This window comes from Mycteria americana, chromosome 15, assembly GCF_035582795.1.
Source record: "Mycteria americana isolate JAX WOST 10 ecotype Jacksonville Zoo and Gardens chromosome 15, USCA_MyAme_1.0, whole genome shotgun sequence".
Lineage (NCBI taxonomy): Eukaryota > Metazoa > Chordata > Aves > Ciconiiformes > Ciconiidae > Mycteria > Mycteria americana.
The window spans coordinates 9,418,698-9,436,255 of NC_134379.1; the positions used below are offsets into that span (position 1 = coordinate 9,418,698).

Genomic DNA, 17,558 nt, shown 5'->3' on the forward strand with positions numbered 1-17,558 from the left:
TCATACTGAAGTTATTCCATGGCTATAACAATCCCTGCCACTCCAGACCTCTTCCAGTTGTACTGCATCTTTTTTTTTTCTTTTTTTTTTTAAAATGACATGAGGGAGTCAGGTCACATGCTGCAGTCCAGATGAGAGCACACTAGTGGTTCAGTGGCACACCGATGCCTTCTGTTTTATTTTTAATTCCTTCTTTGAAGATTCCCAGCACTTGATTTGCTTCGACTGCTGTGAAGCATTGAGCTGACATTTTCATTACAACATTCTATTGTAATTCCAAGATCACTTCCACCACGGTAACAGTCAGCTCATCAATGGAGTAGCAGGTATTACAATATACACATTGAGATCTAACAAAAGCGGCTTTCAAAACGGACTGCCTACTTTACCAGTTTCTCTATAGGATTTATTTTCCCATATAGCTCTTTCATAACTGAAAGAGTTATCGCCGCGGAGCTAGTTTTTCCATTTTCTGTTAACAAAATCAGTACATTAAGACACTGACAGATTCCAACTGCTTTTTCAGAACTAATTTAAATTTTGGAGTTTCAATTTAGTTTAAAAAGTACTGCAAGTATTTTTGCTAGTCAGAGTCTTGTGGCACATAAGCACAGGGCTTGTTCACATGCATAAGTGAAATCCACTTACTTTTTCCCATAACTGCTTTTCCTCTAGCTGCATAAGCATGTCCAGTATGTACGTCATATGGGCTGGGCCACTAAGATCTAGGATTTCCTCATTTATTGCCACATCATCTGGCCACTCAGCTAACAATGATGCCAGCACATGCCTGGCATAAAGAACAGCAGTTGCCTCATTTACACGATACAGGTAGTCCCTCACAGCCTTTTTACTTCTAGAGTCCAGCTCCTTGTGCAGGAGTATTGAACTCTTAGTGCGACGTTGCTTGGCATAACTAAGCTGTAGATCACTCTCTGTGTTGGTTATCAGTTTCTGGGCGACCGGATTGGTTTCTTCTGTTGCTTTATCACAGAGCGCAGGCTTTGACTGCAAAAAAGAAAAGCAAGTTTGAAAACAGGCTCTCAACAATTTACTTCCTTATGTCTGGATATCTGACCAGTCCATCAGACTGCAAGCTGAATTTACAGATGAATTTGTCTTTTACATACTGAAAATCAGATGCATCAAAGAACACAAAAGTGTGATCTCTCACGCACCTACGGGGACAGAATTCCTCAAAAAGACTATTTATGTCAACAGACTTCACTTATGCTAATGCATTCATGACTGTACACATGAACAGAAACAGCAGTTAAAATTCTAACCAGAAGCATTAAATTTAAGCTGACCTACAGAGGTAAAGCAACAAAGTGCCATGCTATTTGTGACACAGAATGAGGCAAGTTGGGAAGAATCTTTGGAGATCATTTGGTCCAAATCCAAGTTACAAGCTGAGCCAACTTCAAAATCAAGACTTTGTCCAGTTAAGTTTGGAGAATTTCCAGGGGTGGATATTTCACAGCCTCTGTATAAGCTGTGGTAAGGCCTATTTTTTTTTCTTACAATTATGTGAAACTACTTTAGGAAGCCCTTGATCCAGTTTTCTATGCAACTGATAGACAACTATGCTGGTGGTACCACACAGCCAGGAACCAGCACCCAAAATAAATCAAAGAGCTGTGGGACCATGCTACTGAATGCAAAACCTCAAGCTTGCAAGTGTAGTGTCTACTTTACAAGACAAATTCATTGCTTCCTTGTTCTGCTGAAATTACTGTAAGATAACAATAACATGCTAAACCAGTAACACTTAGGCATAAGCTTACTTAGGCATAAGCTTACAGTAATTGGATACAATATTTCTTTCATAACGAGAGGAAATTACAGCGTGCAATCACAATTTGTTCTCCTGACCTGAGAATCAAGTTCTCTTACTTCCTTAAGGAAGAAATTACAAGGAAGAAATACTTGCTTCTTGTTAATGTTTTACATCAAAATGAATGAGCAGGTACAACAACAGATTATTTCAGATGTTAAAAGAAAAACCAAAACCTCAGGTTTGAAGTTACTAAGCAAAACTGAAGTTATTCAATGCCTAAATTAATTATTTCACAACTACTTCTTTTTGCGGAGACGTACGTACCAAACAGGGTAAGATGATCATATCTGTATCTACTGCTTTTGAACTCTGCTCCTCCAACCTCAAACGCTTGCTGGGTTGCCATTTCTGAGCCAGTGTTCGGATCCTCTCATCTGTTGTAATTACATCTCCATCAAACCTTAAAAGAGGCAAAAGAAAAAAAAAATACACAAATGTGTTTTGAAAGTAATGCAAACTAAATTAGTGCAATTAAATGCAAATTAATCTTCCCACCTTCTGTTTTACAAAGATTCATTAAACTCTGCCTATTTTTATCATACCATGTTAACTAGCTTCCCTGTTCTAACAAGTCAAAGGTTTCACATGTTATAAAATTGCTCATCTCTGTGAGAATGTGGTGGCTCCACGACATGCTTTGATTACTAGAAGCCACACGTAAGCTCTCCATTCTTCCTCAGTTAGGATAATTTAGAGACATAGTAGATCTTCGTATGGGAGTTATCATATTGAAAAGAACATGCAGTGTATTTCAGAAGATGGTGACTTGTTTCCATAAATACAACTTAGTAGGAGTTTATTTCCTTACTTTTTCACACATGAAAACCAAATCATATCCTTGGAACAATTTCTGTTCGGCACCTATTAGATTCTAGGTTACCACCCACATCTAGTAACTTTGTTTTTCTGCTGGACCCAGTCTTTCACATACCTCTTTTGGACTTCCAGGAAAAAAGAATCTGTTCTTTTCATTTGCAACTCATACATGGCTCGAAGAATATGGAGAGGTGCATTAAGTGCATCATGTGTCATCTGAGCAAGGTAAAAAAAAGAAAAAAAGATGACATTACAGGGGAAAAGAAAGATGAGTTTCTTTAAGGAAGACCTAGGTATTATTTTCCCACTTATTACACAGGTAGAGAATTAATGAATTTAATATCTGGATTAGTTTAGCAAAAAGCTTTATAATGATTTTGTAGTGTTTAGTACTGTAGCTCTAGTTTATTTCCTTTAGATAACAATACATTGAAATAATAGGCCCATATTCTGTAAATTTAGAAGAAAAACAGCCATATAAACTACCAAATATTTTATGCAACTAGCAAATTCACTGTAGTTTCAAAGGAGGTAAAATTAAGTTTAAGTACCAAGAAGCATATTTTGGTGGCTTCATCCAAACCCTCCAGAGGATCAAGTTTGTTCTGCTCTAAATCAACAGGACCAACAATGGGTTGCTCCACATCTTGATCTTGTTCTCTTTCTTCCAGTTCAGTATCCTCACGTTCAGCCAGGGAACTGATCTCTTTCTTTGAGGAATACAGCATTATTGACAAAATCTACATAGAAAAAAGGTAGCATATTGTGTGAAAGCTGTAGATATTATTAGTGTATCTGCAATCAGCATTTTATAAGAACATTATGACTTGGACAGTGGTTAACACATCCTACTCTATAAAGCCGTCGCACCTAAAAAAGAAAAAAAAAAAAAAAAAAACCAACCAAACCCAAACCATTTCCTACTTCACAAATGTAGCAGCCTCCCAGGCTGCTACAAAGACAACTTGAGTGATTAGCCGAAAGTGTAAAAAATTGAGAAAATAATTATTTAACCATTTCAGTACATCAAAGGTTTCAGGATTCTTAGACAAGAAGAGAGCAGAGGTGACTATCACCAAAAAGCCAGCGATGCCCCTACACCACTCTCCTCCTCTGAAAACATACTGTTGGCTTCAGCACAGCCAACACCGCTAGTAGTCATAACAGGAAGAAAATAACGTCACATGCTTCCTTGGTCCTCTGAGTTGTGTCAGCCTCGGTTCTGAGGATTAACGCAGGCAGAGCTATGGCGAGACATTGTAGTGCTCAGAGCAGAACGTTCATTTGGTACAATGCTGCCCAAAGGGGAGGTAGGTGGGACGCCTCTGAGTCAGGGCTCGTTCTCTGGCTGTAGGTCAGGAGGCAGCAAGATCCCCCAGTCCAGATCTGATTCTGCAGTATTTCTAACCAACCCCTTGGGGCAACTTTTCAGAGGAAATCCAAGGCATTACTCTTTCTCTCTCTTATTGTTGCTACAGTCCTAAGTATGAATTAGCACAACTCTTGCCTATGATAAAACATAACTAACAGTTGAACCACACTTATCTTCCAGCAATTAACAAACATCCAGAAAGAATGTGCCCACACGCATACTGGTCTCCCCATATTGCACTGCAGTAATATCTTGTACATATCAGTGAGTAATGCAAGTAATGTTTTTCTTCAAGATTAATTATTATTTTTTAAATTGAAGAATGGAATTTTCAAGACCGTCTAAATAAAATTCATAAAAGAAACTGAGTAGGTGATTAATGCCTCATCTTGCAAATTTCTTTCAAATACAATCAGATTAATTCAAATCAGCTCCTGCTTTAAAGAAGTTAGACTATTATCTACACAATTATGATGGACAGAGGAAGGCAGATTCAGGGATACAGTTAACATTTTTATAAAGACTAATTAGAAATACTCTTGAGACTTTCTTCACAAAAGGGAAGTGCAGTGCCATAACCTTTCATGCCACTGTGTGAAGCCTGACTTTTTACAAAACCTAACTTTTCTTACCTCCAAGTCTCTGAGAAGCCAGGTCTTACTGAAGCCAGTTCCTTTGCTACATTTCTTCACTAGAAGCTTGAGTAAACCAGACTGAAGAAAGGCAGCTTGGATCTCCTTAAAGCCATGAGTCTACACACACACAGACACACACAAATAAATAAGTAAAAAGGGAACAATGCATCACAATGCTTGCAAGGCCTCAGATAAATTTCCTGCTCAGATGAACTACGTTGGGAATCTCTTTCTTTCATTTCCCTAAAAAACCCCAAAATACAAATCCCCACAAATACCTTATCATCTATGGCACACACAGAGTAGTAACTGGATATCTGTTTTACTCTGACAGTCCAAAAAAATACAGATCTCCTCTTCAAATACTTGAGGAGTAAGAAAAGGGGCAAGTGAGCTTGACTCCATGAAGTGTTATCTCTCTAAATTTCGTCTTCAGCTTTCATGAATGGTCAGCCCCCACAGAGGAAAAGCGATCCAACTTCCAACTCAGACTCACGAATACTATTTAAAGCCTAGCAACATTTTCAGGCCCCTACAGACAGGGGATAAAAGTAGCCAGCTGTGAGAGAAACAAACTTGTGTTAGTTCCCCAATGTGCTTAGTTAATACCCAAGTTCCTGTAGCGCAAGGTAGAATATGAACTTTTATTATCTATTATATCCTACATGTCAGGCAAAAGATACCTTAAGTGTTCTGTAAAGCCCCTTTAGAGCGAGTGATAAGACCCAAGTTGCTTCCACTGCCTCAGCATAGCTACTGTCCATGCTGGTTTGCAGAAGATGAGTGGATATAAGAACAAAGTGCTGGAGGTACTGTCTCAGCTGGGTCTGAGAATCACTGCCTTCTTGTCCACATTTCTGAATCAACTGATAGTCTTTCACTACAAGAGAGAAAAAACACAATTCACTAGGTTCATCTTAAAATGTTGTGCAATCATTTCTTACCAGTAGATATGAGTAGGCTGAGACATGACACGATCCATACATGAAGTACATTCTAATAATGTCACATTAAAGAGACTGTAGGAGAACCACCTATCTGCTTTGCTGTGGCAAAATTATACTCTTGTACTGAAATTATCTCAGCATCATCGTATAGTCAAGAAAATGTTTCATTTTTCAGTGCAAGTTAAAAAACCCCTAGGTAACTTCTGGCAACAGCTGATTGTCTGCACATATTTGCACATAAACAGTACAGCATACAAAGCAGCGCATGTTGTATTTTACAACGAAAATGGGGAAAATTCTGACCTGCAATTGATACGATGAAATAAGTCTTGCCGATTTTACTGTTTAAAACGTCAACAGTAAAATAAATAAATAAAGCTTTTATATTCAAATCTTTCTTCAATATCAAAAAGCAGTTTAGTCTGTTGATTTTTCCAAGTGTCTTTTAAAGAACTTCCATAGTCAAATCTTAGGACAACCTTTGCTTTATTAACTTCACAATATCAGGTCATGTATGCCAAAGCTGAAAGCCCGCACTCCTACAAATCCAACTGATTTGTTATATGTTAAACGTTTAGCTTGACTAACTTTTAAACAAGGTGAAATACAAGAAGAAAATTCTCTCTGGTACAACGAATGGGACCCAGGAGGCAAAAAATCTATCTCTGGGATTTTGTTGGTGTTTTCTCGTGTGTTTTCCGATTCAAGAAGTTAGGCCTGTCCTCATGGCATGCTTTTTTGCAGGATCAGGAAAAAACAGCCAACACAGCATCATTTCAGAAGCAATCAATCAATAATGGGTATGTTTGTGTTGGTTCTTAGTCTTTATTTGCTAGTAGGTAGCACATCTCGCCCACAGTGGAAACAGGCACTTCATAAAAATTCAGAGTATTTTTGGAGCAACAAAATGGACTATCCCAAAAACATTCAGGCTCTGCGTACTTTTCCTTTATATAGCAGCACTTAACTACACAGAGGCAGCATGTGCATTTTTTAAATTTGCAATTGTTTAAGACATTAAGCACATGTCTGTAAAGGGTAAGACACAAGCAGTAAGCATATCTCAAAACACAAACAATTGCTTAATCAAAGGCCTATATCTGAGATTTCTCAATTAATAAAATGGTCAAGAGTTTCCTAAATCCTTTTCTGAATGAAAATAAATGCCAGAGTTTCAAAAAGAAAATGAGTCTCCATAATCTTTACTGCAGAAGCTTCACAATTTGGTTTAACTTACAAGCAGAAAATCAGGCGACTTACTAATAATGGAAATCAAACTCTGCAGACCTGCATCAAGTGGTCTAGTTAAAATATGCTTTTGGGTATCCATAAGAAACTGTAAGGAAATACTCTGTGATTCTTTGATAAAATAAAAGTGTCACAGAACCTGTTTTTCTCTTTCGGGTTTTGATGTCTACTACAACTGCCCTGTTTTTCTCCGTGAAATGCTTCAGGATGATCACGTTATGAGGCTCATTAGCATTATCCATGTACACAGAACGAGTCCCCATACACAGCACCTGAAATTGCAGCAAAAGTTTCAGTTGTGGTTTGGAATACTTATTTGCAAATACACAGTCATCTTTTATATTGGTTACATTTGCTTATACTTGGTATTGTACTTCTTAGCTGAAAAATCTGCTTGCTGCCAGGTATTTGCTGATCTTTAGAAAATGGCAGTTCCTTTCTATAAAAGAAATGACTACAACAAACAACCTAATGCTACATAGGCAATATATCAGAGTTATGACTACCAAGAGTGAGATTGGTTTGTTTCACTTGTGTAGAAAGCCCTTTTTGATACTTAAACATACTAAGCTGGTTTTCTCACGATAGTTACAAGTAGCACTCAAATAAATACAAGGCAAAACCAGCTACATTATTCTTCATTAAATAAACATTAATTGTGCGCAAGTGGAAAGATGTGAACTCTGACATACACCGTGTTTTGACAGTTTATAATGGATGTCCCCAATTGATGAAATCTGTAGTGTTTAGAAATAGAAACCTAAAAGCTCTAACCAATTTTGCTTCCTTTAGAATCAATAGGCCACTTACCTCAGGAAACCCAACCAGCACCAATAAAGTGAAGATATTGGTGTGCTTTAGCTGGAAGGGCAGTTGTTTAATGCAATGGTCAGTGAAAGCAGCGATCACATTATGCCACTGCGCAGAAGAGTTCAATGATCGAAGAATATCTGCCATGGAGCTTGCCCAGTCCAGACCTACACGACTGGAAAGCAAGAGCAGTCTGTATTAGGAGGGCTGACTACAGACTTACCTGAAACTATTTTTCCTCAAGACAGCGTATCACCGTTAATCTATCATAGCTATAGCTTTCATAGCATTATATAACTGTTTTTCCAAATACTTGAAGCTTTCATGTCAGCTGACACATGAATTCTGTTTTATTTTTCATCACTAGAGCATAAATACTACTCTGTTTTCTTAAAGGGTTTACAGTCCCAAATCAAAGTGTGCCTGAACGTTGTCACCTTTAATTCCTAATCTTAGTTTAGAATTCAGAAGTTCTACTTTGCACAACAGCAAGTGGTTTATTTCCCACGTATGTGACCACCTGGTCTCTCTCTGTGGACTACACAAATAATCTAGAGAGACCGGCCTCCTTGCTCTAAAGTTAATCTTTGAGAAACTCCTTTCCCTCAGCTGATCCTCTGGATAATTTTAAATTTAATAAATTAAATCTGCCTTTAAATTTCATATGCTTTTTCTATTTGCTTATGAACCTTCCCCGTAAAACATAGCTACAATGAAAAATAGCACTTTCTTATTTAACAGGCACGACATTAATCTTGGAATGCTTGAGAGCTTTCTCAAGATCTTCAAAATGGAACATCTGCCCTGCCCCTCCTTGCTGTTTCCAGTGTAATTTTACTATACAAAAATCTCTCTCGCTAATACTCTTACATAAAAGGGCCAGAACACAGCACTGGTGATAGTTACCACATGACACACTCTCCACCTTTCCCAAGTTACAGAAGAGATATGTAACTCAACAGGAGAGAATTAATGTTATACAAAAAAAATATAGGACTGTATTTTGGTTTTCCTTGAAGTTTCCAAACCTTACTAGTTCCACCATAACATGCTATGTAGGTAATCGCAGGAAATCAAGCCACTCTTCAACAGGCAGCCTCCTTTTGGAAGGAAATCAAGAGATTCTCACTGCAACAAGGGCTGCAGATGCTAAGCCCTTCCCACGATTAGGGCGCAGGTTTAATCGACTTTCTGTTAAAAAGGCTCTATGCATGAGGCACACATAAAAGAAAATTAGTATTAGTCATCAGAGATTAACTAATAGGTTTAAATTAAAAAGCACCTGTCTAAACACACAGCTCCCAGACTGAACAGAAGATGAGTTGTCTTCCAGCCTTCTGGCACTGTAGACCCATCTCCCGCAGCAAACAAATTATGTTTGGCTGAAAGGACTTTAGCCACTGCAGCATCCACTTCTGCAGGCATAAGTCTCAGGATTAACTGGCCCAGAAGTCCCAATGTTAAATGGTAAGTTTCATTTAGGTGGCCAGCGTTTGAGATTACAACCTGAAACATCAGTGGAAGTATTTGTTCCAGGTTAATCAAAGACATTGTGGAGCCCTATGGAAAAAGAAAAATCTCAGTAAGACAGGGAAAGAAAAAAAGACTTTTAGTCAAAGTCATAGCACGTACAAAAGCTTCTGTCCTAATGCTCTGTCAAGTGGGACAAGAAACTAGGTTCCTCCTTCTGTTGCTGACTAGTTAAGCTGACCTGACACATAAACCTAAGTTGATGCTTTAAACTTTGCAGCTGTTGAACAGTTAAGATAGACTGCTTTACAGATAAATTAAAATTCCTTTCCCTCTCCCCCCACCCAGGAACAAACCCTCACATTCCTTAGTAATGTGAAATGTCTTAAGACATTCTGATTCACATTTTATAACATGTAAGCAACAAGAGCCCATCTCCCACATTTAATTAGCTATGAATTTTATTCATGTTATTTGTGACACCTAGAAAACTACACAGATTGAAAGTAAAAAGAACTAACTGATTTGAAAGGTGGTAACATAGCTGCCAGCAATCCTAGAATCCTCTTCTGAGAGCATTCAGCAAAAACTTGTTCCTGGCTAGGTATTAAGACCTTCTCTGCTTGCTTCTGGGCTGAATCCTCCAAGAGGTAGTCATCTGCTTTTTAAATTAAAATAAAAGAAGAAAATCCCCAAAATGACATTAACAATAAAAGAAATAAGTCCCAGCTTAATTTTTAGAATTACAATCTAAGGATAAAAAAACCCCTTTTTTAAAAATTTTATTAAAATTTGAAAAGCACGTCTTTATAATAGTATATAAAAGATAGTAGGTGAAGAGATTTACACCCATCTATTCAAAAACATAAAGGACAGTACTATGGACAGATCCATTTTACTATCATCATTCTAACAATGCTAGTCTTTAATAGAATAAGACACTTAAGTTCTGGTTCCAAGTGCATAAGAATACACAAGTATTGTGTTAGACCAACAGGAACTATAATCTCTATGTATGGATATATATCAGTGGAATTCTACTCTGATTTCTAGAATCCTTTAAACCGACTGCAAGGTAGCAGTTGTTCAAAGCGGTATGCTTGGCAGGTTTTTAGAAAACAGACAGCTCGCTTGCATTAAAGACATTTGCAAATACACAAAAACGGGTTAGGAACAAAAAATACAGCTGTTCGCTTTGCATCTGAATGGATATTTCTGTGACAGGGAAAATGAGAAATAATCTTTTACCTGTTGGAGAAACATTATCATCCACAGACAAGTCTGACTCTTGTCTCAAAACAGCTTTCTTTGCAAAGACAGCTTTGCTTTCACTTCCTTGTTTTCCTACTTTATCTTCTGCAGGAGACTGGATTTCATTGCGAGCATCTCCTTTCCCCTAAAAATAAAACAAAGACACTAAAAGATTAAAACAAAATTTAATACCTGCAGAAACAGCCACAGAAAGAAGCAGCCAGTCATCTGCATTTGACAAACATTTTTCCTCGAATATCAAAACCTTTTATTGGTTAAGAACTTCTTGATGTATACATGTCTTAAGCTTCCATACAGTGAAAATACATTTTTCTATTTTGCTCACATCTCTATGCATAAAATTATTACACTGTAATAGTTTTATACACTGTATAAAACTGTAGGAAACTCCTTCTCCTATCTAAACAGTGCTAGCAACTAGGGGAAATGACAACGCTTTCAGAATGTCCTTTGCCCCTTCCCTCCAACGCTTTTGTGAATCAGTTGCCTGTAAGAACATAAGGTGATGCCTTCGTCTTTGATCAGCTGGATCTAATAAAAAAATGAACCAACCAACAACTGTTCCTTTGCCCCCCCATTTTTATCTACAAATGAAATCATTACTATCCGTTATTTCAGTTACATATCCAGAATAGGATGTTTAAGCTTCTGAAGAACACACATCTAATTGATATCAGGGGTTCTGTAAATAACGGGTACTTACATTACAATGCATAGAAGAGCCTATGCTTGGTTTCTCATCTCTTCCCTTCACTGCTTTATCACCAGCATGACTTTTTGGAGCACCATCTGTGGGAGGACTGACTGAAACAGTGTCGTTCTCTGAGAAGGATTCACCTTCTGGTAACATGCAGAGGAGAGCTAAATTTTTCAGACCTGAAAGCAAGCGAGTTATAAAAGCTATTTAGCTGTTGAGTGGCGAGATAGGCAAAAAGCAGAACTGAAACATTTTGAGAGAGAACTGCAAAATTCCCCTCACACACTTCTTTTGAATATCAACTCCATCAAAAAGATGTTCCCCATCATGTTCACTTAATGATGTAGTTCCATTACATAATAGTGATGAACAGGTGGTGACATTTGCCACCTCAAAGATACCATCAGGGTAGAAGTCTTAATTAAGAAAGCATTAGAGATATCTCCCAACAGTGTAAATTATGAAAGGTAAATGAAATTTGTCTTAGCTTTTAATCTTCTGACCACTTAAATATCTATACAATAAAACTGTATGTTAAAAACAAACAGATTAAATAATGAGTATGCGTAAGTATTTGGTGGTGGTGGTATTTCAGCTGTATTAGAGCTGCTCAAAAACTACCAGTAAACTTATTTGAACTTGAACGTATCAAAAATTCTAGCCTCAACATAGGTCTCTACTGTATCACCCTATTTTCTGTAGTAGGTCTTAGTTCACAGAAATCCTCCTTTCTAGACAAATGGACATCATCCCCAGAAACTTATCTCATACCACAAATAAGGTTAAAAAATTCTTGCAAAGTCATGCAGAACAAAAAACATTTTCCACCAAGTTATTTGCTTTGCTTCAAGTCCTTCAGTTGTCAGTAACACATTAGTAACAGAACATGAAGCTATACTGATTGATCCCTTTACAACATCTAAGATGGAAAAAAAAACAGCCAAAGAGTTGCCAAGTTGTCTTCAGTATTTATGTAAGCATAAAATTAATTTTCTCAAGCACTCTATTTTCCATGTTCCAGTGACCTTGAACAACACTTGTTCTACATTTGCTTTCTGCATAAACAGTTATGCTCAGTGAAGTACACAGTAGCTTCCCCTTTCCTTTGGAAACTTCAAAGTGAGTAATCACAGACTTTTCTGACACTTGCTAGAAACCATTGTTTCAGTGAAGGAGGAGCTGACTCACCTTTTCCGTGCTGTGCTTTCATCAAGCAGTCTCCAATGAGCTGTATGCACTGATGCTGCAGAACTCTGGCATGACTGAGGACCTGTGAATCTAGTTTCTCTCCTTCTACTTCCTCCCCATTTGCCAGATCTGCACTGTAGAGAGTCAAAGCTGCAAACAACAGCCAGGAATAATTGTGGACATATGGCTGGATGAGCCTCTGTCGGTCACTGATTCGAATAGTCACCATTGGATACACTGTGATGCTGTGAGTGGGCAAGTGACTGAAAGAAGAAGGTACATAATTTTGAAATGCAGCCACTTTCTTGCTAACCAATGTAGTTACTAACACACGACACCTTTACGGAGACTATGAAAAACCTAACACATTCCAGAGTTTCAAACTGTAGACCTTCATGTGCTGTAAACTGTCAGAGCCTCACCGACTTCAGTAGTGCTCATTTAACAGAACCTGAACTGTCACAAGAGCTCCTGCTCTAGACATGAAATTTTTTAAGATCTTTGGTGTCAAGCACTGAAACCTATGTTGTCTAACCACACCACTGTGCATTTCTTCAGGGTTGATAACTCTCCTTCTGCAACTTTCACAGCCACGGCTAGAAAACAACTGCTACTAAGCTACTTCAGAGCTTGGGGCAGGTTTCCAAACTGCAGAAATTTTTGCTGAACTGGTCCTATATTTGTTATGTTTCCCTGAAGGACACTAACTAGATGTTCTGATGTCAGACACAACCTTGTAGCAAGCGACATCAGAATGACTGACTGTACTTAGTTGCTAATTACTGCTTTTCTGCCAAGTGAAGTGGGGGAACAAAACCACATATTTAAATACCTGTCCGAGTATTTCTTTGCAGAATAGCATCCATAGCACAGGTCAAAGTCATCACACACGTTGCAGTTCATTCTCCGACCTATGATAACTCCTTGACAGTGATCACAGGCATACTCCATGTTAACCATTTCATGGTCATCCTCATGTCCTTCAGGTTTAACTCCACCTGTAAAGAAATGTTTTAAGATTTCCCTGTAAATCCTTTTTGATAAAGGATCTTTCTTAATTTCAAGTTCACATTCAGATTAGGAAAAGAAAAGCTTAACATTTCTAAAATATCCAGAAGAAAAGTCCTTCACTGTATTTTATGTATAATTTAGAAGACACTCTTTTGCCTTCGAGTATAGGGTTTTGAGGGTTGTTTTAATGATTCTTACCAAGAAAACAAGTTTTACACAGATCCATGTCATTGCATTGCAGACAGCGGTAGCGATGCCATGGTGCAATTTCATCACAGCCATCACAGGATATGTCCACATTTAACAGGTCACAGTAACGAGCAACAAACATGTGCATCTAGAGCAATAAATGGACACAATCCACTTGAGTATTATTTTCTGACTTTGCGAAAGCTCTTTTTAGATAGAAAGCAGAACACCTCCCCTGCCAAAAAAGGATGGGGATCTTTTAATCATTTTAGACTTTTGAAGGCCTACAAGGAGCCAGGGATCCAACTCATGAAAAATCAGTTTAAGTCAGATTCCTTTCTCTCCTTTATGCTTTTAAAAGTCTCCTAATTACCCCTTCTGCAGATAAATAAGCAAATCATGAGGTCACCTTTCTCTGCTTCTCTGGGTCAGCTTGAGCTATCTTTTCATACCAGGTCTCAAACATTACATCCTGACATTCATCCATCCACTCACAGTTTTGCTTGTAGTCTGCAATTTCATCTTCTTCACTCCACTGACTAAAAGAAAAGCAAGCTCAAAATCAAGTTTGAATGCAATCAGGCTTCCCTCTAATATAACTTCGGATACTTTTTTTTTTTTTTTAAGAACAAAGTGCTATAACATGCTAATAAAAACAGAATTGTGAGAACTCCAGTTCACTTGGTTAATAAATGACCATATAGACAACCTGCTTCTTGCCTCTGTGACAAATTCTTAAATACATATAGGGAGCATAATGCAAAATCAGAAAAATCCACACTTACAAAACTGCTTTTGGTAATGCTGGCAGATCAGATGAGAAATTTTAAAAGCTTTTTGGCCTTTACATTTGCTCATGTGTCAGAAGTGAAAATGAACTACTATAAAAATGAAACATGCAGGTGATAAATACCAAATTTTTTAACAAGACAAGAAACAGCATTATCTACTTCCTGCTACACTACTAAACGAGTGAAATGTTCCAGCAGTAACCGGGTTAAAGATAAAATTTTAATAGTTTTTGCACTAGTAACGCTGCAAAAATTTTCAAATACTTCAGTTAAGCCCTTGGATACCGGCCAAAATTTTGCCATACTTGTTAGTAGTATTTTTACTGCTTGTTCCAGCACAAAGTTCAGGAGCCTTTCTTGGTAAAAATGGTATCAATAGTTAGTACCATGTGAAAGTTGCATTCTTCCTGACTCACCAAATGACACTGTCATGAATACTTATGTTTTCTTGTGATGTAGTCATAAGAAGATGTGGTAACTGAATCTCAACAAAGAAGGAAAGATCACTTGGTTCCCAACTCATATCCAAAAGGTGAAGGAGAGTTGTCTGCACACATGATAAGGCAGGAAGCAATGATCTAAATAAAAAAGAAGACAACAAAACGTGACTGCTCTAACCTAAAGCTGAAATTGCGTATTTGGGGATTAAGAGGGGGACAGTCACTGTACACTGATATCCAGGCTTTACTCTGCATTAAATTAACTATGTGGCAGAAACTCAGGTTTACTAAACTTACACAATTTAGCAAGAAGCATAGCCAATGCAATTTGAAATAAAGATGGTGTCTTTTATGGATTCAGTTGAGATAGAGCTTATGCTATTGGCTGAGCATTAGCAAGAGCGTCCGTCTCTTCTCTGCAGTACAACATTTTCTTGATATTTGCAGGACCTTGTTCTCTTTGAAACCTTTGCCATGTTCAGTTGAAACTAGACAAAGGACTTGGAAGTTACTGGCAGACAAACGGACATTATAGTCACAAAACTCTCATTTCTTTAGGACACCTGGCTATAAATCCCAACAATTCTAACCAGGATGCTACCAAAACACGAGCTTTAACATTAAAGCATAGTTGCAGAATTGTGATATTTATTGTGGCATTACTCCTGCCAAAGTATTCCACAATAAATTTGCTATTGCTAGTATTTTACTACTAAGCTTCAGAAACACACTGCAGAATTATAACTACAAAATGCCACATGTCAAAGTTTTAACACTGATAAATTTATCATGCTTTCCTGCATAGTATTAATAAAAAGGTAACTTGGCATTTTTGATCACAAGATCAAGGTTCCTTATTTACTTCTGTAAAAAATGCAAAGTATAGTCAAACTTAATTAAGACATTAAACAATAAATAACAACTGACAAGGGAAGAGGTGAGGAAGAACAGAAAAAAAAAAATCTCACGTAAGTAATGCAAGCAATGTACTGTACCTGTCGTTAATAGTACTAAATCCCTTCACAGAATTTACCAGGAACAAAACAAGCTGATAGTAGGACTCTCGAATCTCTTTGTGTAGCTCAGCACCACAGCCTTCCAAGTTTCCAAAGTAGCTAGAAATTAAAGACTCAGTTTAGTAGTCTAGAATTCACTGCTACATTTTAGGTAGCGTGACTTGTGCAAATTTTACAAACAGCCAATCTTTTAAACACTCCCCACAAGCGGGAAGGGTATTAGTTTTGTTTAAAATGCAGCCTGCCACTTTCAAAGAAAAATAAAAGAATCCTGTACCAGGAATCAGAAGTTAAGAAACAAAACAGGCAAGGAGAATATTCTCATGACATTAACAAAAGAACATTTCTTCAAATTAAAAAGGTGCTTTACAAAAATCTAATCAAAATCTTAAAGGAAATCAGTGCACTGCAAGATGACCATAAAAAGCTCTTGACAAGTGAGAAACCAGCTGACAGAGTTCAGACAGTGCTGTCCAGACACATGATAGAAATCAGACCTAAATTCATGAACCAGAATAACATAGTATTAGCTCCTGCTTTGAGACAGTGATTCCTAGTTGTAGTGCTTTCTAGTTGTATAAAATTTGAAAAAACTTCCAAACTATCTTTCCTTACTTAGAACAACAATTGCACATGCACATAATCAATATGATGTTTTTGCCTTTTTTTTTTGGTGTGTGTATGTGCATGCCCTGTAACTGGTACATAGCACTGCAGACCTTAGCTTGCACGTCCATCACTTTAGCCTCTGGCACACGAGTGGAATACATCACCCCACAATAAAATTTGTCTTGTACAGGTATCACATCCAAAGTTATGAAAATTCACGAACAAGCAAATGCTTGACTAACAAGACATAACATGCACCATTATTGGAAGTTAGTTCTTCTGCCAGATAGGCATTACCTTGATTTACAAAGTAAGTTCACAAAAATTATAAAGATGCAATGCTGCATAAGTAATTACAAGTTAAACGGGTTAGATCACTACAGCTTTACTGGACGAGAAAGAAACCAATCTAGAATTAGACAGGAACTTAAACTAAAGCAATAACCAAAGACTCTACAATCTTTTTGAGTTTGTTTTGATCTGGTTGGAACTGTAAAGATGTTTCTAGGTATCCACACTGTGGTTCAACCGCATGATACCCACTGGCATGAATAGCTGTACAACTAAGTCCCACTTGAAAATAATTATTAATTTTTTTTAAATGAAGCACGCAATATACGCATAGTACCCTAAAAACTAATCCTCGGGTCATATTTTTATTATCCACATGGATTAAAAACAATAACTTTCCTCTGTTTTCAATATACATGACTGGGAGAACACAAGGACTAAGACATATTAAATCACATGGCTGAGATTTGTCTAAATAATTACTTACTTTGTAAAATCTTTCTGACAGGCTAGAAGTTCTAAGAGAAAAAGTACACACGGTGGATGAAAACAGTGTGGCTGCCCAAGTGAGTCTAGGCACTGGCGGATTGTCTTGAGTACTTCCATAATACTCTGCCCTTGGGATTTTCTCAAAGCAAGAACCTTTAAAACACTAAGAAGAGCAAAAAACATCTATGAGGACTTCAAAACTTTGTGCTTAAAATAACCCAAATAAATCACAATTCAAGAAGTACTTGACTAGTTAAACAAGAGTTTGGTATCTAAATTTCCAATTGTATTTCAGCAGCAGTATATTGCAGTTGGAGTGAGTGATAAAGCTTCAACCAGAATCCAGGACTTCCTGCACCAGTCCAAGTTTTAGACCCTAAAATAGACAACTGAGAATTGGAAATCTCTATTTTGATTTACATTTTCA

At 37.4% G+C, this 17,558-nt stretch overlaps 1 protein-coding gene across 2 annotated transcripts in view; it reads right to left on the bottom strand.

The window, feature by feature from the left end:
* Positions 1-17,558, bottom strand: part of ZZEF1 (zinc finger ZZ-type and EF-hand domain containing 1) — a 60,376-nt gene that overhangs the window by 11,468 nt on the left and 31,350 nt on the right. The window contains exons 30-48 of one of the 2 annotated variants that reach the window (XM_075518431.1): positions 17,130-17,294; positions 15,722-15,841; positions 14,703-14,864; positions 13,905-14,034; positions 13,505-13,643; positions 13,128-13,293; positions 12,296-12,558; positions 11,114-11,286; positions 10,387-10,534; positions 9,660-9,796; positions 8,951-9,228; positions 7,669-7,843; positions 6,998-7,130; positions 5,347-5,543; positions 4,661-4,780; positions 3,208-3,396; positions 2,772-2,872; positions 2,105-2,240; positions 649-1,008 (exon numbers count right to left, since the gene is read on the bottom strand). In XM_075518431.1, coding sequence (XP_075374546.1) covers positions 649-1,008; positions 2,105-2,240; positions 2,772-2,872; positions 3,208-3,396; positions 4,661-4,780; positions 5,347-5,543; positions 6,998-7,130; positions 7,669-7,843; positions 8,951-9,228; positions 9,660-9,796; positions 10,387-10,534; positions 11,114-11,286; positions 12,296-12,558; positions 13,128-13,293; positions 13,505-13,643; positions 13,905-14,034; positions 14,703-14,864; positions 15,722-15,841; positions 17,130-17,294 — 3,292 coding nt within the window. Of the gene's footprint in view, positions 1-648; positions 1,009-2,104; positions 2,241-2,771; positions 2,873-3,207; positions 3,397-4,660; positions 4,781-5,346; positions 5,544-6,997; positions 7,131-7,668; positions 7,844-8,950; positions 9,229-9,659; positions 9,800-10,386; positions 10,535-11,113; positions 11,287-12,295; positions 12,559-13,127; positions 13,294-13,504; positions 13,644-13,904; positions 14,035-14,702; positions 14,865-15,721; positions 15,842-17,129; positions 17,295-17,558 lie in introns of both variants that reach the window. The other variant, XM_075518430.1, reaches the window with a different exon arrangement.